Source organism: Spermophilus citellus (genome assembly GCF_964194105.1).
Source record: "Spermophilus citellus genome assembly, chromosome: 6".
Lineage (NCBI taxonomy): Eukaryota > Metazoa > Chordata > Mammalia > Rodentia > Sciuridae > Spermophilus > Spermophilus citellus.
Genome location: NC_138187.1, coordinates 61,798,193 through 61,825,519, shown reverse-complemented (window position 1 = coordinate 61,825,519; position 27,327 = coordinate 61,798,193). Strand labels below are relative to the sequence as shown.

At 39.8% G+C, this 27,327-nt stretch overlaps 1 protein-coding gene across 4 annotated transcripts in view; it reads left to right on the top strand.

The window, feature by feature from the left end:
• BEND7 (BEN domain containing 7) overlaps positions 1 to 23,713 on the top strand; it is a 123,368-nt gene extending 99,655 nt beyond the window's left edge. For all 4 annotated transcript variants that reach the window (XM_081297118.1, XM_081297117.1, XM_081297119.1 and 1 more), the window contains one exon: positions 23,634 to 23,713. In XM_081297118.1, the coding sequence (XP_081153244.1) occupies positions 23,634 to 23,698 (65 nt within the window). In that variant the 3' untranslated portion in view covers positions 23,699 to 23,713. The remainder of the gene's footprint in view (positions 1 to 23,633) is intronic.
• The last annotated feature ends 3,614 nt before the right edge of the window (positions 23,714 to 27,327 follow it).

Here is a 27,327-nt window from a genome sequence, read left to right as displayed (position 1 = left end):
TGAAGAATATGTCTCTAATAAAGGTAGAAACATTTACTCACAACTGTGGGTCTGTTAAATATGCACCATGAACCTTCAAAAGCACTTCCTTCCAAGCCTGGGTGACAGCTTGGAATTTTCAGTACTTGAGGAGGGAGAGGGAATATTCAATTCACAGATATGTGCAATGTATTCACAAATTGGAAATACAGCTTAGGAGGCTGCTGTATCAAAACTGTAACCACAAAATCATATTTTATAAATCAAAATTGTTTTGTTAACTTACTGTGACTACTGTTCAGACTTTGTTCAGAAATCCTTTTTATAGGCTTTCTTAGCAAAAAAAAAAAAAAATTCCGTATCTATGGATAATGTCTCAATCTTCTGTATATATGTTTTATTAATATGTAAATATTCTGATTTTTTAAAACTACTATGTTCTTAAGAATTCAATGCAAGGCTACTTGTGAAAATGGTGTATAACATTGTGTTGTGATATCAACTCCCAAGATGCTCTTTATGTCTGTTCTGGAAGAATACAATAAATTACTTTAATTGAACGTACTTGTGTCTTGCTATGTGCCAGTCTTTCTGTGTTTGTGAAGTCAATGCTATTCATTAATTAAATGGTATTCATTAAGACTCTACTGATCTTCCACCGAAATTATACATCCTTATGAAGTTAATTTTAAAAAAATAAAACAAATTAGATTGCTACCGAAATGAGAGTCTTCAGACGCTGCAGTTAAGGTTCTGTCTGGCCATCAGATCAATGGCTATAGCAAGTCCCACAGAAACACTTGGACATTAAGTACTGAGGTGCTTGAAGCCTAATTTTAAATGAATTAGGTAGCTTTATAATCTTCACTTAAAAGGTTAAGCCCTGCTTCTATGGAAACAACACATCAGAAGGACAAATCAATCTTCTCCAATGCAAAGTGGCTCTGAAAATGTAATTGCTTTATTCTTCCTCTTTGAACACAGGAGGGCGCTACCTGCCTCTTGGCTCCACTGGGGCTTTAGGAGGGTCTGTTTAATGGGCCCCTGATCTAGTCAGCATCTGTGAGGAACAGTAGGCAGGCGGTAATGGGGAGTAGCAGCTAGCCTGGTGGAGAGCGGACAGTAAAACAAATTGCTTGCAAAAAAGAAAATATATAGTATAACCATCCTGAATCTTTCATGCATCCTCACCAGCCTTCCCCTTCTGCCATGTGCTGACAGTTTTGGGGGGCCTCTGTGTCCGTGAAATTGCTTGTAAGGGGTCCACATCATGTTTTATGGCCCAAGTTCCCTCCGATGCCCTTGCTGCCATATGCTGGCAAGGTTTGGTGCTGTGGATGTGGCCTGGTGGAAGAGCCCTAATGGCCTTTCTAATCCAGTAGGGGTGAGAAGACCCAGTTTTGCCACAAAAGGCTCCACTGAAAGGAAGTTCAATACTACCTCAGTTGTCCTCCTCCAGGCCTGGCCTTATCAAGGGTTTATAGGAGGCAACAAGCTCCTTTACCAGCTGTTCTGAGTTCAACTCCACAATCCACTGCATACCAACCATCCTAACCCCGTGATGGTTTAGGATGACTTGGTTGGGATGCAAGGAAAAGAGGGGCCAGAGCTGAGGCTGAAGAAGCACCTGGAACCAAACCACCTCAGGTCTTGTGCCATCCCAAGAGGTTCAGACAGCGTGGGCATCCCTGAAGCATTTGAAGTAAAGAGGCCTTTCCAGCTCGTATCTTATATTGATCTGTCTGGCTGAAGTGTGGAACATTCAGCTGTCAGAATAGCTGGGGATAGGTAAAGAGAACACAGGACAAAACCCTGTGAGAAGAGAATCGGTAAGACTCAGGAACTAGCTTGGGCTAGAGAAGAGAGGAAGTGTCCCAGAGGACACCCAGGTTTCTGGCAGGGTAGTTGGGAGGTGTCTCATTTGCACTCACTAAGGTAAGAAAACAGGGGAGGAGTGATTTGGAGTATGATAGGTGAGCTCAGCATTAAATGTCACTGCATTCATGTATTCCAGGAGTATTCACAACATGCCTGGTACTCTCAGGGGCTGGGAGCATAGCAGTGAGCAAAAAATGTGCCTGCTCTTTTGGAACTCACTCGGAACATGTGTCACAGACTGCAGACAGATGGTAGAACCCTGGGGGAAACACCAGCACACAAGTCCTATTTGTGTTCCTGAACAGCTTTACCAGGGAGGAGGGAATTTAAACTTAGAAGCTTTGTTCCAAACTAGAAGCAATTAAGACGTGATACACCACTCATTCCTCATGACTCAGCTCTCAACTAATCTTCACCATCAAAGAGAGGTTTCTGACTACCTGCTCACAAGTAGCCACAGGCTCCATCAAAATATACAGTTTTTTACTTCCTTTAGGTCACTTACCACTCTGGAATTATTTTGCATATTTATGCATTTGATTGTTATCCATTTTCCACAGGAATCTGAGCCTTATGATGTCAGGGATTTTATCTAAGACATTAAGATTTCAGGACCTAAAATTTTAGGACACTTGCCTGGAAAAAGTGGACTGGCTAAAAATTCTACCTGAAATTTGTAATTAATATGCAGACTAGTCCTCCTGACTAAAGCCAATTATCGTCTCCCAGTACTGGAAGTCAATTACAGAAAGTAACTCACCTTCTCCTATCAGCCCAAATGCTGAGCCTTCATCAGAAAGCTGAGAAGAACTGAGCCAGTGGGAATGTGAAGTGAAGGAAAGACTGGGACAGTCAGACCAGTAAAGGGACCATGGGGCAAATCAGGAGCCTGATACAAACCCTTCCTTCCAGATCCTATAGTTTATATCACATGGACCTCCTTTTCCCCTCTATCACCCATCCATTGTTATTATAAATAATGGATGAATTTGGGACATTAGATGGGCCAAAGAGATGTTGGCTGTGTTCCTTGAAGATTTCATAGCTCTAAGGATTCAGGCCAACCTTTAGAATGTACACAGATCAACTCCTTTTGTATTTTGTAATTTTGAACACATGAAATTGATATCCCCCCAAATAACATATACACATATGTACCTATGTGAGTATATAGTTGTGTTTTTCCCCTACTTTGTTATCAGTGAAATTAAAAGAATATTAAAGTAACTGTAGTTTTTTTTAAAAAAGCCAAAGAATAATCTAAAAATGGAGCTCAGATGGACTCTGGTATGCTTTATAGATACTGATAATCCAAATAAAGTTCCTATGTAAAGGCCTTTTTAATTGTTTTTTGGGTTTATTTGTTTTGTGGTTTGGGTTTTTTTGTTTGTTTGTTTGTTTGGTGTTTTTTTGCCATTTTGATCTGTTCCCTGAGAAACTGAAGGACATTTTAAACCTAAACTTTGAAATGAATCCACTTTTGATCATTCCTTTTAAATACTTTCCAAAAATGCAGCTGATGCCAGTGTGTTAAATGGAGAAGCTGGTCAGGAACCAGGTCTCTTTACTTCAGTTGTGTGCACCTTCCAGCTTGAGGCTGTGACAGATCCAAAAGGTGGAGGGCCCTTGATGTGAATGTGGAGTGAAAATCAATTTTATAAGGCAAATGGAGCATCCTAAATTGTTTCAATGAAATGGTGGACCAATTGCATATTGTTAGAAAAACTACTTTCTTCTATTTCCTTGCAATGGAGGGTGAAAGAATGCATTTTAATAGAGAGCTCTTACTCTGTATGTTACCAAATTAAACATCCTCCAAAAGTGATATGTTTCTAACCACTGGACAGGGACAATCAGGAGCGACTCAATTAAAAACCCCATGCTTACCCCATCCCCCTTTGGTGGTGAACATTATAATGTTACATTATCCTTATGAGAAATACTTCACCTTGTGAAGCAATACCACCTTTTTCCACTGCTGCCCCTCACTAGTGCTCCCTGAACATGGAGCAGTAGCTCAGATGGTTTGGGCTCTCTTTAAGATTTTTGTGTTTGTTTTCATGATTTATGTCATGTACTGCTCACATGTGTTTTTCCTGCTTGTCCCATTAATGTCAGTGTTCCCGGGAAACTAACCACAGCTGGTCATCCCTGTGTATGCCCCAGTGGGACTGGCTTACTAGTCATGAAGTGTGAACATATTTTAAATGTGACCAGAAACCTATATAAACCATGATCGTGTCATTATGGTTGTCCCTTATGAGAGCATTATAACTTCAGAAAATGAACAAACTCAAAAACTGTAAGTGGGGTGGGAAGGAAGAGGTGGTACAGTTAAAGATTGAACATAGGAGAAAGCCAAAATATGCTTTTAAAAAGTGTGAGCATAACTTACTCCTCTTGTACTACCCCCAATTAAACATATAAAACTATAGAAACAGAATCTCAAGTATAGACAGGCATAAGGGAAAACCTAATCTATATAAACATATAGTGAAGGGGTATAATAATTAGCATAACTTATTTTAAGCTGCTATAACAAAGGATCCCCAAAATAAAGTGGCTTGAATGAAACACACTTTGTTTACTTTAACTCCAGAGCTGGATGGTGGGTGATGGTCAGTTACTCTATGAGGCCATCCAGAAACCAGTTAGGTATGTGTGGTTATTCTGCCACCCACTAGCAGATACCTGTGTGCACGTAGTCAAAGCTGGCTTCCCAAAGTCTGTTTTGAAGCCTATGGAAAAGGAAGAGGTTAGTGGAGGACTTACAGATTTCACTTCTACTTACATCCCATTAGCCAAATGTTGGCCAAATAAGCTATACATAGAACAAAGGAGGCTAGGAAATAGTCTCTAACTGGGTGACTCTATGCCTAGCTAAAACTTTGGTTCGATTCCTATAAGGAAGAGGGAAAGAATGGATACTGGGAACAACTAATTTTTGATACCACAGATTCCATTTTAATTGGTGGGAAGAGGATGAATTATTCAACAGTGTTGAGGGTAACTGCTACTCATTTGTAAAAGTACATATACTAAATAAACATATATACATAAATGTTCATTTTATATCTACAAAAATGAACCCAAAATGGACCATAGAAGAGCTAAAACTATAAAATTTTTAGGAGAAAATACAGAAGTAAATCTTAGTGCTTTTGGGTCAAGTAGCAGTTTCTTAGCTATTACACCACAAATGCAAGTGACAAAAGGAAGATAGATAAAATGGAAATAATAGGAATGAAAAATTTTTGTGCCTCAAAGGATCCCAAGAATGTGAAAGACAACTTACTGGGTAGAGGAACATATTTGCAAATCATATATCTGACAAAGATCTTGCATGCGGAATATATAAAGAACTTTTACAATTCAGAAATAAAAAGAGAAATAATCTAACTTAAAAATAAATTTTTTTAAAAAAGGACAGACTTTAAAAAAAAAAGATATTCAAAAATAAATAAATAATTTTTAAAAAAGATATTCAAATGGGCACTAGGTCAATAAGCACGTGAAATGATGATCAACATGATTAGTCGCAGAAAAATGCAAATCAAAAATACAATGAGATACCACCTCATGACCACAAGGATGGCTTATCATCAAAAAAGAGTACAGCTTTGAAAATACTGTGGAGAAATTGGAACCCTCCTCATACACTTCGGGTGAGAATGTAAGAGGGTACAGTCTTGGACATCGGTTTGGCAGTTTCTCAAAACATTAAACATAGTTGCTAAATAATTTAGCAATTCCAGGTATATACCCAAGAGGATTATAAATATATAGCCAAAGACTTGAAAACAGATGTTCATAGCAACATTGTTCATGATTGCCAAAAATTGGAAACATCCCAATGCCTATCCTTTGATGAATGCAGAAGCCAATGTGGTATATCCCTGCAATGAATTGTCAATTTGGGCAATAAAGAATAATGAAGTACTGATACATGTTAACATGGGCAAACCTTGAAGCATGCTGAGGGAAAGGAACCAGTCACAAAAGACCACACATTGTATGATTCCATTTATATAAAATGTCCAGAATAGACAAATCCACAGAGGCAGAAAGTAATTTGTAGTTGCCTAGGGCAGGGAGTGGGAGCAATACTGGAGAATGACTGTTGACGGGCACAGGGTTTTTCTTTGGGAATGATGAAAATGTCTAAAATTAGATAATGGTGATGATCCCACAACTCTGTGAATATGTTTAAAAACATCTAAAGTGCTTGTACACTTTAAAAGCATAGATTTTATGATATGTTAATTCTAGCTCAATAAATCTATTATTTAAAAAAAAGGTAGACCCTCCCTACTTGATATGTTGCAATTAATTCCAGATATTTCAAGGATTCATCTGTAAAATTTCTGTAAGTTGGAGAAAAGAAAGGATGTGGCTAACATGATGCCATAGGAAGAAATAATCAAGTGAAAATTAACTCATTTAAATTATATTTCAAAAAATTTACAAAATTAAATAGCAAATGACAAAATGAGAAAAATATTTGCAGAATAAATGTCTTTTTAACAAAGGTTATTTATACTTATTGTGTATTCAACTCATACATAAAATGATCAATAAACATATATGAATGCTACATTAAACCAAGAAATGCAAATTTAAATGGTAATATGAAATATTTTGGGTATCCACTTGGCAAAAATTAAAACAAAAGCAGCAGCAGTGTTTCTTGTAATGAAGAGAACCATCTGCCATACCCTACAGATCCGCATGTCAATCAGCAGTGTATTTTGGGGGGTACTTTTACAATACTAATCGAAGATGTTCCATATCTTTTCTAGCCTTTGACCTAGTAATTCTATCTGAAGAAATTTATTTTAAAGAAATGATCAAAGTCACCACAGTGTTCATTGTAACATATTTTTAATGGCAAAAACTAAAAACAATCTGTGTGTCCAATACTAGTTTAAATTATAAGACATCCTTAAAATAGAAACTTATACAGTCATTTAAAGTGGTGTTCATAGAGACCAACAGTCAATTATTTGGGAAAAACAAAAGCATGCTGCAAAGCAATAGTACTGCAGATTTCTTTGTATTTTAGTACACAAATTCATAGACAGAAGTCTATGAAACCGAACACCAAACTATTAACTCTGGATGGTGAGATTATGGGTACTTTTAAACTTTCTATTGTCTATCTAAATTACTTGTTCTGCAATGAATATGTGCTAATTTTGCAATGAGAAGACAAATTATTTTATTTTGTAGAAGAATATTTAGTGGCATGGAGAAATCATGATACATTTACATGCTAAGTAGTGTGATTGTTCTGCTTGTACTTTTTAAATTTCAGAAACACCTTTTGTAAAGTTAGTTATCATTGTAACTACAGATGCAGACTAATTGCAGCATGTCCAAAAAATATATAACAAGAGATAGCTACAGCTTAAAAAAAGTTACAGACAGTGTGTTAATTAACCATCAGCCTGATCACACTTGGCAAAAGAAATACGTATATGTATGCACACAGAACAAAGAATAGAAGGAGGTATCCATAGGTTGTCTCTGGGTGGTGGAATTATATGAGATTTTTCAAAAGTATTTGTGTTTTACATTTTCTAAAAAAAAATGTAAAAAGAAGAAAAGGTTCAGTGGTGTATATATCTGTATATATATAATGCTGCTTGGATACTCTTAGGAAGACCTGAAATATCTTGGAATTCTGGAGAGACATGCTTCTCAAATATCAGATAAGCTCAGGGAAAACTTGAGTATCCAGATCCTTGTTTCTCTGATAATATATGCATAAATCTATTTACAGGACTCTGGGTTAATGCTTTACTTTGAAGGGAAAAATAATCATTCTGCAGCTTAACAGGAAAAGGATATCCTCTCTGTAGCTTAAAAGGAAACTGGAGACAGTGCTTTATAAAAAATGGAAGATGATATGTCATGAGCTTTGTAATGTTTTGAACAACCAATAAAAAAAAAAAAGAAGAAAACAAAAATGTATTCGTTGCAAGACGAGAAGAAACCCATCAGAGGTGTAAGTGCATTTGACACATCAAAAAACAATGCCACCAGGGCCTTTGGGATTTGGAAAGAAATCCAAGAAAAATAAAACATGAGGTGGATGGTTGGAACACGAGTCCAGGAGCCTAACAGATTCAGGCCATGAGAGTTTGTTCTCTCCTGTGCTTCTTATTCTTCTCTGCAATTCTATACTGACCAGGTGTTGTGTTTTGAAAAAACAAACATGTGACTCAAGCCTGACATGTGGCACCAACTCTATGAATTCTGGATGACATATACTAGACACATTGTGGCACTCCTTATGAAGTAGATACCTTACCAGCCCCACTCAACAGATGAGAAAAGCACTTGTTTTTGCTCATATGACTAAGGAGTCATTCTTAACCCAGATTTGAATTCAAAGAGGGTAGTTCCAACTCCTGCATTCTTATTATCTGTTTTTGTCTCTCAGTGGAGTCTTATTAGTGGACAGAAGCATCTAGAATAGCCCCGTGAGTGTCTTGCCTGGATGATTCACCTTTACAGTGCTTCCGTTTGCTCAAAATCTTTGAGCCAAACTTAATAACACTTATCTATCAAGTCCTTCTTACAAGCCAGGCATTGTCAGACATACTCTACAGAGAGAAATTTAGTTCACCTCTATTATAAGCCCTGAAAGTCACTCTCACTTCACAGGCCAGCAGACTGAGTTACAGAGAGCTTAAATAACTTGCCCAAAGTCATGTAGCTGACAATTCACAGAGCCAAGATCCAAACCCAAGGTTTCTGATCTAGACCTGGGGCTTCCAGTCTTCATGCTATCAGATGTACTTCTAGATAAATATGTTGGATCCTTGTTATATAACAGGCCTTGCTCCAAGTGTGTCCTTGAATCATCTCATTTGAAATATCTCCAGCATACAGCCAGAAAGAGACTGGGAAGTAGCTGCTTGTATCTTCAGCCTGATAACAGGTTCATATACATATATATTTGTAGATGGACACAATATATATATATTTATTTATTTATTTTTATATGGTGCTGGAGGTAGATCCCAGTGCCTCATACATGCTAGGCAAGCACCCTACTACCAAGCTACAACCCCAGCACTGACAGGTTCTTTATTAAAATGTTTTTGAGGGAGTGTAGCAGTGATAAAAGAGGTCTTAATGATCAGAGTGGCCACCAAGAGTGCTAAATCTTATACTTGATTTGGCTCTGGTAACTCTTCCCCTTTATTTCCTTCCATTCACTATTGTCTATCTATCCACCAGTAGTGGAATAAGCCACTCAAGCTGCTGAGAACTCACACCGTAGTGGGGAGAGCTTTGCTGCAGATGTCAGGGCTAGCGGAGCTGGAAGGAGGTGATGCCCTCGATCCTCCTGTGGGGAAAAAGGTACACTCATTGCTGGTGGGACTGCAAATTGGTGCAGCCACTAAGGAAAGCAGTATGGCGATTCCTCAGAAAACTTGGAATGGAACCACCATTTGACCCAGTTATCCCACTCCTCAGTTTATACTCCAAGGACTTAAAATCAACCCACTAACTCAGATGCTCTGGGAGTGAAGCCCAGTATGTTCTAACCAGCCTTCTAGGTGTTCCTGGTACGTGTTGAAGTTTGGGAGTCATAGTCCTAGAAGAACTGGAAAATATGGCAAGGCCCTAAACACAGGACCACAAATGAATTAGGAGGAACTGTTGGCTATAACAGAAACTTGGGGATTTTCTCTCTTAATTAATGAGTGCAGACTCAAAGTTTTCCCTGTGATAGCATCACTGTCCCTTCCTTCTGAATGGAGAATCTGGGTGGAATTGCAGAAGCATTCGAAAGTGCCAATACCCTAGGTCATCCAGTGGGTGTGTTGAGCAATGGGAACACGGACGTCAAATATTGCTGTTGGGAGAATTTGACACTCATCATTCTTGAACAGCTGCTGGAATTGAGGCCCACAGAAGCAGGGACAAGAGGCAGAGCTAGGACCAAACACCAGATTTCTCTCACTCCCACAGGCCAAGTAATCAACCTGACAGTGCCCCTCCCGAGACTGTCATGGGCCCAGCTGTATATTCTCTGGATCCTTCTCTTCCCTCCCCTCACATGCTTGCTCAAGAGAGGCATGTAACCAACTCAGCTGGACTTCAGTATTGCTCTGCCCTCCAGAATGACCCTGAGTCCCACAACCATTATGTCCAGGCAGTATCCGCTGTAGAAGAAATCAAGAACACAAGTCTCAAGAAATATTACTCAAGCTGACCCATATCTATTGTGCACCTAGAGTACACAGGACCATACAGTTACTGTGTTTCAGGCCTAAGTAAGAAGAGAAGACTTAAACCCACCGGCATTTGAGAAGCAACACAAGCTCCAAGAACTCCGTAGAACAACAGCCCACAAGGCAACAGGTGGTATTTTCCAAAAGAACCTATCAGACAATCAACAAAATTAGAGTTCTGAGAATGGAGAAGCCATTGGAAGGAGGGACTCTAGCTGAGCTTGCAAAGTTGAAGAAAGTGTTGTATCTTTGTTGGAGGACAATTAGAAAGGGCAGGCATTTCCAGATCTTGGAAGTCTGTTATTCTGAAAGGAAATTGGTTTGGTGAAAGTGGGTTGTATCAGTGCAAAGCAAATGAAGTAAGGAGACAGTGGTAGGAGACCATGAAAATTGTGATAAAGATTTCTGAAACTCAGTAAGCAGTGTGATGGAGCACACCTGTAACCCCAGCTACTCAGGAAGCTGAGGCAGGAGGATCGTAAGTTCAGGGGCAGCCTTAGCAATTTAGTGAGACCCTATCTCAAAATAAAAAATAGAAAAGACTGAGGATGTGACTCAGTGGTAGAGCATCCCTGGGTTCAATTCCCAGTACTACATTAACAAACATTCCAAAATTCATTCTGTAGGCCAGGGTTTTCCAATATTTGTTTCTCAGAATACTCTCTTTATAGGAGTGTAGTAGATGCTATAAGACAAAAGACTCATTAATCCCGGAACATTTTTATCACCCCCAAAAGAAACCCTGTACCCATTAGAAGCTTTTTTTCCAGTATTATTCCCTCTCATCCCTAGGCAACCACTAATTACTTTCTGTCTCTACGGATTTGTCTATTCTGGACATTTATAAATGGAAATCATACAACATATGGTGTTTTGGGACTGGTTTCTTTCACTTTGCATACTGTTTTCCAGGTTTGTTCATGTTGTCATAGATAGCACCACTTGGTTGCTTTTTATTGCCAAATGATATCTCAATATCTGAATATGCTGCATGTCGTCTATCCATTCATCAGTTAATAGACCTTTGTGTTGTTTCTACTTTTTGCTATTATAAATAACACTGCTCTGAACAATTGTGTACATGTGTTTTGTGTGGATTTGTTTTCAGTTCTCTTGGGTCTATACCTAGGAGCGGAATTGCTGGGTCAGATGGTAACTCTATATGTAACATTTTTGGAAAATGTCAAACTATCTTTCAAAGAGTTTGAACTGCTTTACAGTCCCACTAGCAATGTACGAAGGTTTTTATTTCTTCACATGCTCAACAGTACTTGTTATCATCCATGTGTTTCATTATAGCTGACATGGAGGATGTGAAGTGCTATCTCACTGTGGTTTGATTTGTCTTTCCCTAATAACTAATGATGCTGGTATATTTTAAAATATATTTTTATTTTTTAAAGTTTTGGGGATTTTTTTTGGGGGGGGTAGTGGGGGGCTGGAGATTTAACCAGGATTGCTTTACCACTGAGCTACCATTGAACTACATCCCCAGCCCTTCTTATTTATTTATTTATTTATTTATTTATTTATTTATTTATTTATTTATTTTAATTTTGAGACAAAGTCCCATTAAATTGCTTAGGCCCTCTCTAAGTTGCTGAAGCTGGTCACAAAGTTCGACTCCTCCTGTCTCAGCCTCCCAAGCTGCTGGGGTGACAGGTGTGTGCCACTGTGTCCTTTTTAAAGTTTTTAATGAACAAATAATAATCATATATAATTATGGGGTACAATGTGATGTTTAGATATGTGTATCATTGTGAAATGATTCAGTTAAGCTAATTACCATATTCATGACTTCACATACTCACTTTTTGTGTTGAGAACATTTGAAATTTATTCTTAGCAATTGTGAAATATATAATACATTATTGTTAACTACAGTCACCATAATGCACAATAGATCTCATATTCCTTCCATCTAACTGAAACTTATGCCCTTTGACCAACATCTTTTGGTTCCCTCCACACCCACTTGTTTGCCCCAACCCCTGGTAAGCACCATTCTACTCTACTTTTATTTTTTTTAATTGTAAAGTATTTTATTTTTTTCCTTTAATTTTTATTGTTGGTTGTACAAAACATTACATAGTTCTTGACATATCATATTTCACAATTTGATTCAAGTGGGTTATGAACTCCCATTTTTACCCCATATACAGATTGCAGCATCACATCAGTTACACATCCACTGTTTTACATATTTCTATACTAGTGTCTGTTGTATTCTGCTGCCTTTCCTATCCTCTACTATCCCCCATCCCCTCCCCTCTGATCTTCTCTCTCTACCCCAACTACTGTAATTCATTTCTCCCCCTTGTTTTTTCCCCTTTCCCCTCACTTCCTCTTGTATGTAATTTTGTATAACCCTGAGGGTCTCCTTCCATTTCCATGCAATTTCCCTTCTCTTTCCTTTTCCCTCCCACCTCTCACCCCTGTTTAATGTTAATCTTCTTCTCATGCTCTTCCTCCCAACTCTGTTCTTACTCTCCTTATATCAAAGAAAACATTTAGCATTTGTTTTTTAGGGATTGGCTAGCTTCACTTAGCATAATCTGTTCTAATGCCATCCATTTCCCTGCAAATTCTATGATTTTGTCATTTTTTTAATGCAGAGTAGTACTCCATTGTGTATAAATGCCACATTTTTTTTATCCATTCGTCTATTGAAGGGCATCTAGTTTGGTTCCACAGTCTTGCTATTGTGAATTGTGCTGCTATGTACATCGATGTAGCAGTGTCCCTGTAGCATGCTCTTTTTAGGTCTTTAGGGAATAGACTGAAAAGGGGAATAGCTGGGTCAAATGGTGGTTCCATTCCCAGCTTTCCAAGAAATCTCCATACTGCTTTCCAAATTGGCTGCACCAATTTGCAGTCCCACTAGCAATGTACAAGTGTACCCTTTTCCCCACATCCTCTACAGTACTTGTTGTTGTTTGACTTCATAATGGCTGCCAATCTTACTGGAGTGAGATGGTATCTTAGGGTGGTTTTGATTTGCATTTCTCTGAATGCTAGAGATGGTGAGCATTTTTTCATGTACTTATTGATTGATTGTATGTCCTCCTCTGAGAAGTGTCTGTTCAGGTCCTTGGCCCATTTGTTGATTGGGTTATTTGTTTTCTTATTGTCTAATTTTTTGAGTTCTTTGTATACTCTGGATATTAGGGCTCTATCTGAAGTGTGAGGAGTAAGATTTGTTCCCAGGATGTAGGCTCCCTATTTACCTCTCTTATTATTTCTTTTGCTGAGAAAAAACTTTTTAGTTTGAGTAAGTCCCATTTGTTGATTCTAGTTATTAACTCTTGTGCTATGGGTGTCCTATTGAGGAATTTGGAGCCCGACCCCACAGTATGTAGATCGGAGCCAACTTTTTCTTCTATCAGATGCCGTGTTTCTGATTTGATATCAAGCTCCTTGATCCATTTTGAGTTAACTTTTGTGCATGGCGAGAGAAAGGGATTCAGTTTCATTTTGTTGCATATGGATTTCCAGTTTTCCCAGCACCATTTGTTGAAGATGCTATCCTTCCTCCATTTCATGCTTTTAGCCCCTTTATCAAATATAAGATAGTTGTAGTTTTGTGGATTGGTTTCTGTGTCCTCTATTCTGTACCATTGGTCCACCCGCCTGTTTTGGTACCAGTACCATGCTGTTTTTGTTACTATTGCTCTGTAGTATAGTTTGAGGTCTGGTATCGCTATACCGCCTGATTCACACTTCCTGCTTAGAGTTGTTTTTGCTATTCTTTGTCTTTTATTTTTCCATATGAATTTCATGATTGCTTTATATATTTCTACAAGAAATGCCATTGGGATTTTGATTGGCATTGCATTAAACCTATAGAGAACTTTTGGTAATATCGCCATTTTGATGATATTAGTTCTGCCTATCCATGAACAGGGTATATTTTTCCATCTTCTAAGATCTTCTTCTATTTCTCTCTTTAGGGTTCTGTAGTTTTCATTGTATAAGTCTTTCACCTCTTTTGTTAGGTTGATTCCCAAGTATTTTTTTTTTTTTAGGATATTGTGAATGGAGTGGTTGTCCTCATTTCCATTTCAGAGGATTTGTCACTGATATACAGGAATGCCTTTGATTTATGCGTGTTGATTTTATATCCTGCCACTTTGCTGAATTCATTTATTAGCTCTAATAGTTTCTTTGTAGACCCTTTTGGGTCTGCTAGGTATAGAATCATGTCATCTGCAAATAGTGATAATTTAAGTTCTTCTTTTTCTATTTTTATGCCTTTAATTTCTTTCATCTGTCTAATTGCTCTGGCCAGTGTTTCGAGAACTATGTTGAACAGAAGTGGTGAGAGAGGGCATCCCTGTCTTGTTCCAGATTTTAGAGGGAATGCCTTCAATTTTTCTCCATTCAGAATGATGCTAGCCTGAGGCTTAGCATAGATTGCTTTTACAATATTGAGGTATGTTCCTGTTATCCCTAATTTTTCTAGAGTTTTGAACATAAAGGGATGCTGTACTTTGTCGAATGCTTTTTCTGCATCTATCGAGATGATCATATGGTTCTTATCTTTAAGTCTATTGATGTGGTGAATAACATTTATTGATTTCCATTTATTGAACCATCCTTGCATCCCAGGGATGAATCCTACTTGATCATGGTGCACAATTTTTTTGATATGTTTTTGAATCCAATTCGCCAGAATTTTATTGAGGATTTTTGCATCTAGGTTCATTAGAGATATTGGTCTGTAGTTTTCTTTCTTTGAAGTGTCTTTGTCTGGTTTAAGAATCAGGGTGATGTTGGCCTCGTAGAATGAATTTGGAAGTTCTCCCTCTTTTTCTATTTCCTGGAATAGCTTGAAAAGTATTTGTATTAGTTCCTCTTTAAAGGTTTTGTAAATCTCTGCTGTATACCCATCCGGTCCTGGGCTTTTCTTAGTTGGTAGTCTTTTGATGGTTTCTTCTATTTCCTCAATTGATATTGGTCTGTTTAGGTTGTCTATATCCTCCTGACTCAATCTGGGCAGATCATAAGACTTAAGAAATTTCTCAATGCCTTCACTATCTTCTATTTTATTGGAGTATAAGGATTCGAAATAATTTCTGATTATCTTCTGTATTTCTGAAGTGTCTGTTGTGATATTGCCTTTTTCATCCCGTATGCTAGTAATTTGAGTTCTCTCTCCTCTTCGTTAGCATGGCTAAGGGTCTGTCAATTTTATTTATTTTTTCAAAGAACCAACTTTTAGTTTTGTCAATTTTTTCAATTGTTTCTTTTGTTTTGATTTCATTAATTTCAGCTCTGATTTTAATTATTTCTTGCCTTCTACTTCTTTTGCTGTTGTTTTGCTCTTCTTTTTCTAGGATTTTGAGATGAAGTATGAGATCAGTTATTTGTTGGTTTTTTCTTTTTTTAAGGAATGAACTCCAAGCAATGAATTTTTCTCTTAGAACTGCTTTCAATGTGTCCCATAGATTCCGATATGTTGTGTCTGTGTTTTCATTTATCTCTAAGAATTTTTTAATTTCCTCCTTGATGTCTTCCATAACCCATTGATCATTTAGTAACCTATTGTTCATTCTCCAAGTGATGCATGATTTTTCCTTCCTTCTTTTATCGTTGATTTTCAGTTTCATTCCATTATGATCAGATAAGATGCATGGTATTATCTCTAGTCCTTTATATTGTCTAAGAGTTGCCCTGTGACATAATATATGATCTATTTTTGAGAAGGATCCATGTGCTGCTGAGAAAAAAGTGTAACTGCTTGATGTTGGGTGGTATATTCTATATATGTCAATTAAGTCTAGGTTATTAATTGTGTTATTGAGTTCTATAGTTTCCTTATTCAACTTTTGTTTGGAAGATCTGTCCAGTGGTGAGAGAGGTGTGTTGAAGTCTCCCATGATTATTGTATGGTGGTCTATTGGACTCTTGAACTTGAGAAGAGTTTGTTTGATGAACATAGCTGCACCATTGTTTGGGGCATATATATTTATGATTGTTATGTCTTGTTGGTGTATGGTTCCCTTGAGCTGTATGTAGTGTCCCTCTTTATCCATTTTGATTAACTTTGGCTTGTAATCTATTTTATTTGATATGAGTATGGACACTCCTTCTTGTTTCCGAAGTCCATATGAGTGATATGATTTTTCCCAACCTTTCACCTTCAGTCTATGTACGTCTTTTCCTATCAAATGCATCTCCTGTAGGCAGCATATTGTTGGATCTTGTTTTGTGATCCATTCTACTAGCCTGTGTCTCTTAATTGGTGAGTTTAAGCCATTAACATTTAGGGTTATTATTGACATATGGGTTGTTCTTCCAGCCATATTTGTTTATTTATGTTAATAAACATGGTTTGTTTTCCTCTTTGATTATTTTTCCCCCCTTTACTGTACTACCTCCCACTTTGGTTTTCATTGTTATTTTCCATTTCCTCTTCCTGTAATGTTTTGCCAAGGATTTTTTTGAGAGATGGTTTTCTAGCTGCAAATTCTTTTAACTTTTGTTTTTCGTGGAAGGTTTTAATTTCATCTTCCATCCTGAAGCTTAATTTCACTAGATACACAATTCTTGGTTGGAACCCATTTTCTTTCAGTGTTTGAAATATGTTATTCCAGGTTCTTCTAGCTTTCAGAGTCTGTGTTGAAAGATCAGCTGTTATCCTGATTGGTTTACCCCTAAATGTAATCTGCTTCCTTTCTCTTGTAGCTTTTAAAATTCTCTCCTTATTCTGTATGTTAGGCATCTTCATTATAATGTGTCTAGGTGTGGATCTCTTATGATTTTGCACATTCGGCATCCTGTAGGCTTCTAGGATTTGGGATTCTTCTCATTCTTCAAGTCTGGGAAGTTTTCTCATATTATTTCATTGAATAGATTGCTCATTCCTTTGGTTTGGACCTCTATACCTTCCTGTATCCCAATGACTCTTAAGTTTGGTCTCTTTATGTTATCCCATATTTCTTGGATGTTCTGCTCATGGTTTCTTAACAGTCTTGCTGAGCTCTCTATGTTTTTTTCAAGTTGAAATACTTTGTCTTCATTGTCTGATGTTCTATCTTCTAAGTGATCTACTCTGCTGATAGTATTCTCAATTGAGTTTTAAGTTGGTTTATTGCTTCCTGCATTTCTAGGATTTCTGTTTGTTTGTTTTTTATAACCTCTATCTCCCTATATAGTTGATCTTTTGCTTGTTGGATTTGTTTATGTAATTCATTTTCGAAGTGTCTGATTTTGCTGTCTAATGTCTTCCTTGAGACTCCAGATCATCTGAAGCATGTATATCCTGAATTCTTTATCTGACATTCCATCTGCTGCAGCTATTACCTCTTCTAAAGTTGAGTTGACCTGCATTGCTTGTGGTCCTTTCTTTCCTTGTCTTTTCATACTGCTCGTGTTTCTTTCTGCTTGGTGAAACTGTTGTGTTATTGAATTTTCCCCCTATATATTTATATTGCTCTTGTATAGTTGCAAAGTCTCCCTCGCAGGTGCGGGCAGCGGCTCTGCCCCTCCTCCAATTGGGGCAATGTGCCTACCACGCCGGCAGGCAGGCTGGGCCTGTTCTGCCAGTCGGTAGCAGGTCCGCCTACCTTGCAGGCATGGGCGCCGGCTCTGCCCCTCTGCGGGCCGCTGGGCCTGTTCTCTTGGTGGTCGCAGTTCTGCCTACCTTGCAGGCGGGGGCCGCTGGGCCTGTTCTGTCTGTCGGTTGCAGGTCTGTCTACCTTGCAGGCACGTGGTGGCTCTGCACCTCCCCCAACCGGGGCTATGTGTCTACCACACTGGCGGGCCGCTGGTCCTGTTCTGCCGGTGGGTCGCAGGTCCACCTACCTTGCAGGCACGGGGGGCGGCTCTGCCCCTCCCCCGTCCGGGGTGATGTGTCTACCACACTGGCGGGCCACTGGTCTCTACTCTGCTTTTATAAAGTTGATGTTTTCAGATTCCATATGTAAATGAAATCATAAGATATATATATCTTTCTGTGTCTGGCTTAGCATAATGTCCTCCAGGTTCATCCATGTTGTTTCAAATGATAAGATTTCCTTCTTTGTTAAGGCTGAATTGAATACCACATATTCATCTGTCGATTCCATATCTTGGCTATTCATTATTGTGGGTAGTGCTACAATGAACATGGAAATGCAGATGCCTCTTTGTTATACTGACTTCATTTCTTTTGGGATATATTCAATAGTAGGGATTGATGGATCATACAGTAACTCTGTTAGTTTTGGGGGGAACTGCTTCATACTATTTTCCATAGTGGCTATACCAATTCACATTCCTACCAACAATGATAAGTGTTCCTTTGTTAAACATCCTTACCAACATTTGTTATCGTTTATCTTTTTAAAAAGAGTCATCCTAACATGTGTGATGATATCTCATTGTTTTATTTTGCATTTCCCTGATCTAAATACCTTTTCCTGGGCTTATTGCAAGACCAAATTCTTATTTCTGTCTTTCTAAAGAGGATACTGATCCTCAAAGAAGGTTAAGGGCCTTCCCAAAGATCATATATTTTAAAAAGCATAATGGTTAAAATTCAGGATCAGGAGCCAAAACTTTGGCTTTTCTACTTATTAGCTGAGAGGCTCTGGCTTTAGTTACCCTATCTGTATAATGGGAGCAACCATAGCTACCTTAAAAGGTTGTCATGAGATTCTGAAATAAAGCATGTCAAGCCATCACAACTTCCTGACCCCTGATAGTCACTCAATAAATGGCAGCATGATGCTCATTTTCTGACAAGGCACAGTGAGGGTGGCTTGATGTGAGGTGGATTCCCTCGAGTACTCCTGCATCTGCATATTAGTAGACAGACCTCTTCCATTATTGGACACCTGTTTATGGGCATTAGACAAAATGTAGTCTTTGTTGATGGAGAGAACAGACAAAAGGGAAAGCTATATCTCTCTCCATTTCATATCAGTGGTTTATACATACAAATATTAGCCTACTGTGGGGATATCCAAGAGCCTGAGTCAGAAGGAACATAAAAGTTCTCAGTTTTTTAGAACAATCATTGTCTGTCTTTTACCATGGACTATATGGTTTAAACAACAATTATTTAGTTCTCTTAGTCCTGGAGGCTAGAAATCCAAGATCAACATACCAGCATGTTTGGGTTCTGGTGAGAGCTCTCCTCCTGGTTTGTGAATGGCCATTTTCTTGCTGTGTCCTCACAGTGGTGTGCAGAGAAAGAGCACACCAATCCCATCACGAGGGTTCCACCCTCCTCACCTAATCACCTCCCAAAAGCTCCCCTCCTAATGCAATTTGGTATCAGGATTTTAATACATGAACTTAAAAGGGACAAACATGGAGTCCACAACAATCCTAATGGATTCTTTCTTTTCTACGCTTGTTGATCCAACTTCGTTTTCTATACTGCAATGCAACAGTGAGATGGCCAAAAGAGTAATTATTATGATAATAATAATAATTACAATGATGATTGTTGAATCTGAGCGTAGATATTCCAATTTAGGTGGATCTGCTCATCCCAGAATTCATAAGATACTGAGTTGAAGAGTAAAGCTACATGGAAGAGATGGAAAAAGCTAAACCTCAGCTATTTTTGCCATCCTGCTTCAAACAGCTCCTTCCAATTCCATGCTGGATAGGGGACAAATCCCCTCTTAAAACTAATAGAGAGCACATGCTAAAGAAGCATGAGACTTACTCTCTTTTTTTTCCTACAAATCTAATTCTTTTTGCAGATGAACTATAAACATGCAAAGATCCTCTGTCATAATGATAATATAAAAGCTGACATTTATTGGATTCTTAACCCTGGGAGGGCTCATGCAGAACTCTCTGCATGCATTATCCTACTTAATATTTACAAAAAAACCTTGAGTTTGGAAACTATGTTAAGACATGAAGAAAATGAGGATCAGAGGTGAATAACTTCATGAGCATTATAAAACTGCCCCAAGGCCAACATTCTTAGCCATTCATTCTGATACAGAAAAATCCAGCCTCTCCTGTGTGCCACACACCTAAAGAGCAGTTTCAGTAAGCCCTCCTGGTCATCTGCATATTTTCCCAATGGGGGTAGGGAACTTCAGATGATCTTTCAACAAATAACTCAGATATAATTTATCATACTCTAACACTAACAAATTTTGGAGATGCCAAACCTAGAGCATATGTACAAATAATTTGGCTCAGCCGCATAAATGTTTATTCATAACATTTTAAAAAATAAACAACCTAGACCAGTAGAGTAGAGGAAGGTGATCTGTGGGAGGGAGGAGAGGAGGAAGAGAGGAGGTACTGGAGAATAAAGTTGAAAAAAATTATGTACCTATGTGTAGATACAAATATGTAGCAACAAAACCCAATATCGTATGTAATTATGACATACCAATAAAAATAAACAAGCCAATCTGTTTCTCTGAGTTTTTGTGATATTTCTTCTCTCTTTCTGGAGTTTATGTTGGCTCACTGGCTGATAGGAGCTGGTTCTTAAACTGGTTAGCACCAAGAAAGACTGTAATCTGAAGATAAACGTGCTTTCAATTTTGTTTCGATATGAGATTTTTCTTTTTTTCAGAGATAGGTCTTGTTTTCCAAAGAAAGCATGGTGTCTTTTGTGTTTTAAGACATATCCACTTCTGCAATTTCAAAGGACAGTAGAACCAATTCTGTTCAGCACTAACCAATTTCAGTTCCTGTGAAAGACCCATGGAGGAAGTTCTACGTGAATAAGATCTGAATAAAGCATATTATTAGATCTCAAAGAGAATCAATAGATTCTAACGTAGTTTTCCTTGCATTGCATCAATAGAGCACCATGGTTATGAAGGTATTACCGTCTTGTCTTCTTTTACTTATTTGAAAGCTTGTGTTTTGTTGTTGCTGACTTGCCTCTGGGTCATCTGTCCTAAGGACTAATTTGTTTGGTTTTGTGATGCATCATCACTACAGCAAAAACTCAAAGCTTGGAACACCTAAGGAGATAAGTGGATATTACTTTTATTATCTGTGCTCTATAAAGATATTTTAACCTGGAAAGGTTCCACGGCGCACCCTGGTCCCCCGTTCAACAGCATGTGGAAAAATGAGCATAGTCCTAAGCAGAGCTTTAATGTGCTTCAGATCTGGGGGAATCTGAGGGGTCATCTCACCCTTTATTTTACAGATGAGTTAAGGGCTATAAAATAAGGAACTAGAGCAGATGAGTTAAGGGCTCGTCTGATGAATTGCACTGTCTCTGCCCTCCCTCCCAGAATTTATCTGTTCACATTCTAATCCCTCAGTACTTCAGAATGTGAGCCTGTCTGAAGTCAGGGTGTTTGCAGAGGTGAGTCAATTAAAATGAGATCATTAAGGTTGGCCCTAATACTCATCCTGAAGACTGGTATCCTTATGAGAAGGATGCAGACCCATACTGTGGGAAGAGAATGGCAAAGACACAGTATTTTTCTGCTGCAGCCTGAGAATACTAATACAGAGGCCTTTGTGGCCACCCAGCTCCACATCCCAAGACCATGCCTCCAAAGCTAACAGTGCTAGACCCCAAAGCCAAACATACCCCTTTGTTTGGAATTTACATGCCCCAAGTCCATGTTCGAAATCATGGAGGAACAGAGGAGCCTAGACCTTCTGTCTTCTCCTCAGACCAGGCTTCCTCTCCAATAAATCCTACTGGGAGATTTGACATTTGAGCCTTCCTGATCAACGGGGCCAGGTTTGAGTGGTCATTCTATCTCACAGTTCTCTTGCAGTGGGAGCTTTCTCCAAGGAAATCTTCACTCGTGTGTCGACATACAGAGACTGTGCTCACCAAGACCCTTGGTTCCAGCAGCCAGTGATTTTTAAAAAAAAATTTTTTTTAGATATACATGACATTAGGGTGTATTTTGACATATTATGCATACATGAATGCAACCCATGATTTTTCTCCAAGATTTGTTTTTGTAAAGCCCTCGAGCACACTGCCCTCTCTCCAGGGTCCTGCCTGCTCACCTAGAGAGTCAGGAGGCCCAGTATTAAGTGTTTTCTAGTACCCTCTCATCCCATCTTCTCAACTTGCCTGAGGGGAAGGTATCACCATCTCCACTGCTAGATGGAGAAACTGAAGCACATTCCAGCTAAAAACCTGCCTAAGTTCACATAGCTCACAAGTCAGGGAGATACATTCGCCTTTGAGAGTCTTGACTATCAGGCCTACATATTATCATATGGGAAGAGATACAACAGATTAGCATCCTCCTATGGCTGGGAATCCTGAACCTTAGGCTCCTCCTCCAAGATAACAAAGGGAAAAGGCCAACAGGGACTCATCCAGGTTAGTGTTCATGATATTTGTCTCTGGAAACTTCAGAGTACCATTGCTGAAAATCTGACAGAGATGTGCTTTTCATGTAGCTCCAGAAAAGGGCCACTCACAGGGTGAGTGCAGGAGGGGTGGGTCTGAGAAGGGTTGCTTACTGTCCCACAATGAGGTAAAAGTGAGAGTACAGAAATATCCACACACACTTAACAGAATGATGCCAGGTCAGTAGACCTCATAATAAGATATGAGCCCAGATATCATCTATCTTTTTATACAAAAATTTCATCTTTCTCTTCACAATCAGACTTTATTACAAATAAAGGGGGGAAAAAACTGGGCCTTCATCATAAAAAGTATGAGAAGTGTTGCCCTGAGCCCTCAGTCACTGACTGAGGAGGGATAAGGAGAGATGGAGAGGCCCAGAGCCCTGGAAATGCAGGGATCCTCTCAAGCAGGCCAGAGCTATCCAGACACTTCAAGGTGGGTATGAGCCCCTCCAGTCCCAACTGCCCCTTTGTAAGTGACCTCATGCAATAATCAAATGGGTATCAGACTGGAAGCTGAGTTTGGCTTTTAGCTCTGGTTTAATGCTGTATCCTTGGACCAGAATTTCACCCAAATGTATATGATGGAGATGATAATGGTACTTAGTTTATGAGGTTATTTTGAAGAAAATCAAGGTCATCCTGTTAACATACAACTCGAAAGTGTAGCTCAGTGGCAGTGCCTGGCAGGCGTGAGGCTCTGGGTTCCATTGCAGCACAGCAACAACACAAATACATGAGAGTGTTGTTAATCATGCCTGCATATAGTGCTGTGTTAACTATACAGCTCACTTGTCCTCTCCAGCCTCTGTTTACTGAAATGCCTTTCCAACTTTGTTTTCTAGAATGTTTGCTTGTGAAGGAGGTTTTGCAGGGCTCCCATAAACATTTAACTTACAATTAATTTTTTTTTAAATATTACAACTATTCTCCTAAAAACTATCCCACTCAAATATGCTTAACACCCAGTTTTAACACACTGGTAACCACAACCTGGTTAATTTCCTTTCTTTTTAATTAGCTTCATAAACAGAGAATGGAAGACACAGTCTTACTTCATTGAGGCACCTCCGAAGGAGAACAGGACCCCAACCCCAGGTGCCTAGATTCTGGCACTGTAATGGAGGCTGCTGGAACTTATCCAAGTCCCCTTCACCTGAGTGGTACCTTGGCCCCTATTATTGGCCACTTTCCTGTTAACAGGAGGGACTTCCTTTCCAGAAGACTGCCCTCAAGTGACTGGGAACCTCCACATCTATGTCTCCAACCCAGAAGTACTCTGCTAATGAAGGACTGAGTAAAGCTATCCTTTGCCTTAAAGTAGGACAACTTTGTGGTACAATTCAAGCTGAAGAGCAACCTGAGGTATTAGGCTGAGAGAATGTCCTTACTTGGTTCCTTCTCCTGTACTTTTTTTTAACCTATAAACACAGCCTGAACACATTCACCTGAATCCCAATCTCAAACCATGCTGCAAGGAGCCCACCCTAAGGCACCTTCCCCATGAAGTGCTCACAGTTATTCCTGCTCACTTTCCCCTTGTCTCTCAGATGTGTCCTTGTGGTCACAGGATCCCCACAAATGCCACTAGATTGCTGGTTGCATGTCCTCATTGGTAATGATGGGCTGAATATTGGTGTCCCCTCAAATTTCGTATGTTGAAGTCCTAATCCCCGATGTAATTGTATTGGGAGGTGGGGCCTATGGGAGATGACCAGATTTAGATGAGGTCACGAGGGAATTAGTATCTTATAGAAAGAAAAAGAGACAGAGGTCCCCCTCCCCGTTCAGGCACACACAGAGGAAAGACCATGTTGAGAACATAACCAGGCAGAAGGCCCTTACTAAGAACCCAACCCTGCTGGCACCTGAGCCTGCACTTCTAGCCTCCATAACTATGAGAAATAAATGTCATAGTTTAAGCCAGTTAGGCTGTGGTATTCTGTTATAACCCAAGCTGATTAAGTCACTGGCTCTGCTGCTAACAACCTACAGGGCTAGAGCTGGGGCACAGCCTCTCATGGCTGATGTGACCTCTACTGGCAACTACTTCTTTCCTCAGATTTTTATCAGAATTGGCTTGGGTTCCTAGGATGACAGAGTAAGTTCCCAGGACACAAAGCTGCTCTCACAAGGTGCTGACTCTAAACACATCCCCAGGCACAGCATAGCCCCTTCTCCTCCGTGCCATGCCCGTATGCTTGCTTGTGCCCTACCCACCCCTATGGGTTTCTGTCTCAGGAAGAAGAGGCCGAGGGCTCATAATCCCCTTCCTCCCACCACATCAGTCTCACCTTGAGGCAAGGATTCCTTTTGGAAACTCTTCTACTCCATCCTTAGCAGGCTTGGGTTTCAATAGTTCAATATTCAAGAGCAATAGTTCTTCATCTCTTTGAGATGAGTAGTAAGTTCCATTTTTCCATTCATAAAATAAATTTACATCAAGAAAAACATAATTTTTGTGTAACTTTGAAAAAATGACATAACTGCATGATTCTTATTTTCATTGTTGCTTTAAAAATGTATAAATAAGAAACATAAGCCCATAACTTCAGCCATTCATTTCTCAGTTATTTCAAGGGACATAGATCACAGATGAGGCTGGACGTACAGGAGAAGGTCATCCTAACTGGACAGCAGGAAACTGGCCCTGCCATTAACTACCAAGTAACCTCAGGCAAGTTCTGAACCTCCCTCTCCCTATCACCCCTCAAGGGCCTAGGGCTCTGTGACCATGCACTTTTTCATGCAATTGCTTTTAATAGCGACTCCTCCTGTCCTTTAGATAACCAAAAACAGCCAAATGAACCAGAAGGAGCCTGGCCCTCTTTGCTCTTTGTTCTTGAGATCATCCCATTACTAGGAAAGTAGCCAAAAGATAGGAGCAGAGAGGAGGAGGAAGCCCCATCAGAACAATCAGTCCCTAAAGTGTATTTCACCCCAGGTGAGGCAAACCATGGCTTTAGCCTCCTGACATTTGCCCAGAAAGCCTGTGGCTGTCTTTGTCATTGTCCCTATCCATAGGACTGTGTCTGCCTTCTATGTGGCCTGCTTGGCTTTCCTGCCCAACAAATACCTGTGCTTTAGATCAGCCTCCTACTGCTCCCCCTCCTGAAATGTGCTTCCTCCCTCCTGCCTGGGGGCCCAGTCAGACCCAGTCTTCCAGGCCACTCAGTCCCCTCCTGTGTCCCTGCACAACTTTGCTCCTTGGGCCCGTTTCCCTCCTACCACCATCTTCATCGAATCCTCATAGTGCATTATGATAGGGCCTCAGAACAGAAGCCACTAACTCTCACTTCCTAGTTTCTTTGAGCTGCTATGACAAAATACCACAGACTGGAACATAAGCAACAGACATTAGTTGTTCCCAGTTCTGGAAGCCAGAAAGTAGGACTGAAGAAGATTTGTTTTCTAGTAAGAGCCCACTTTCTGGTTTATAGATGGTGCCATCTAGCTGTGCCCTTACCTGCTGAAAGGGGCAGGGGAGCCCTTTGGGGACCTGTTTTATAAGGGCACTAATCCAGCTCACAAGGGCTCCACCCTCAAGACCTAATCACTTCCCAATCCCACTTTCTAATCCTATCCCCTTGGGGGTTGGGATTTCAGGGTATGAATTTAAGGGAATTCAAACATTCAGAACACAGCATCTGGGCAGCTGCCCCTGCCTTCCCAGTGTTGCTGTGGTCACAGTGGCAGCCTGGAGTAGAAGGATGGTTAGGTGACATTGTGTGCTTTATGTACACCCATTACTTCCTGTGAGTCTGGCCAAATCCCTGGAGGGGAAGGTAGATCCCTTTTTGTAAATGCAGAAAGCAAAGCTCACTTGGGTGCCTGGGCTCAGATCAGATGTCAGGGTGCGTTAATCTATCTTAAAAAGAAATAAGCAAAAGCTGACCACATGCTGAAGCTCAGAGTAATGCACAGCTCATAAGAGACAGAGAGGGGTTCAGCCCTTTGTCTCTGGGATGCCAAAGTCCCTCTCTTCCATGTGGATCTTAGGCCCACCATAGCCAGTCTGCCCCCTCCAAAAATCCTGCCCTCACCCCTGGGTGATCTGGGCATTAAGAAGCCCCAGACAACTAGGCAACATGGAGACCTGGGATTCAGCATGCAGTACCTTTGCAATACCCAATGTAGGAGAAGGGTCCAGGGTCAATTCACCCAGGGCTCTACCTAGATATTATATTAGAGACAAGACTATGGGTGGGGGGAGGGGTCCTCAAGCATATGTCTATCATGCATTGGAAGAATGTAGGGGCGTTAGTTTTGTCTTGGGTTTTTTCAGCACAGTGACTTGGGTCCAGAGCCACTCTGGATATTTAATGAGTTGAGGATGGAGATGCCAAGCATCCTACAGTGAGCAATTCAGGCCTGTGCAAGGCAGAAGTTCCTGCCCAAATCACCAATAGAGCCCCATGAGGGAACACTGAGTCCCTTCAACTAGTTTTTTCCTTTTGTGTTCTCTCTGTATTTTTTGTCACCTTGGCATTGACCAAAAGGACACAGTTTGCACTTCTGGGGCCCACTGCCTGCTTTCAGGCTGCTGGAGGATCAAGGCATTCAGAAGCATGTGACTAGGCCTTTCTGTACTCAGGACTTTTAATCTCCTTAATTGAAATTGATTGGCCTCTTGGGAGGCAGCTCTGCATTGGCCCTGAGCTTCAGCATGCTATCAACTTTTGCTTATTTCTTTTAAAGACCAATTGACATACCACAGCATCTAATCTTCTCCCTGAATACTGGGCCCCTTTCCTGACCAGGAGCAAAATGAGAAACTCACACACAAAAACAGCTTGGGAAATAAAAGCTCCTGATAAAAATAAGGGAAGAATATTCTTGTCTCATTGTGGCTTAGCATTATACAAAAAGCCAGTCCAAACCCCATTACCAAGAAAAGATGTAATCAAATGGGAAA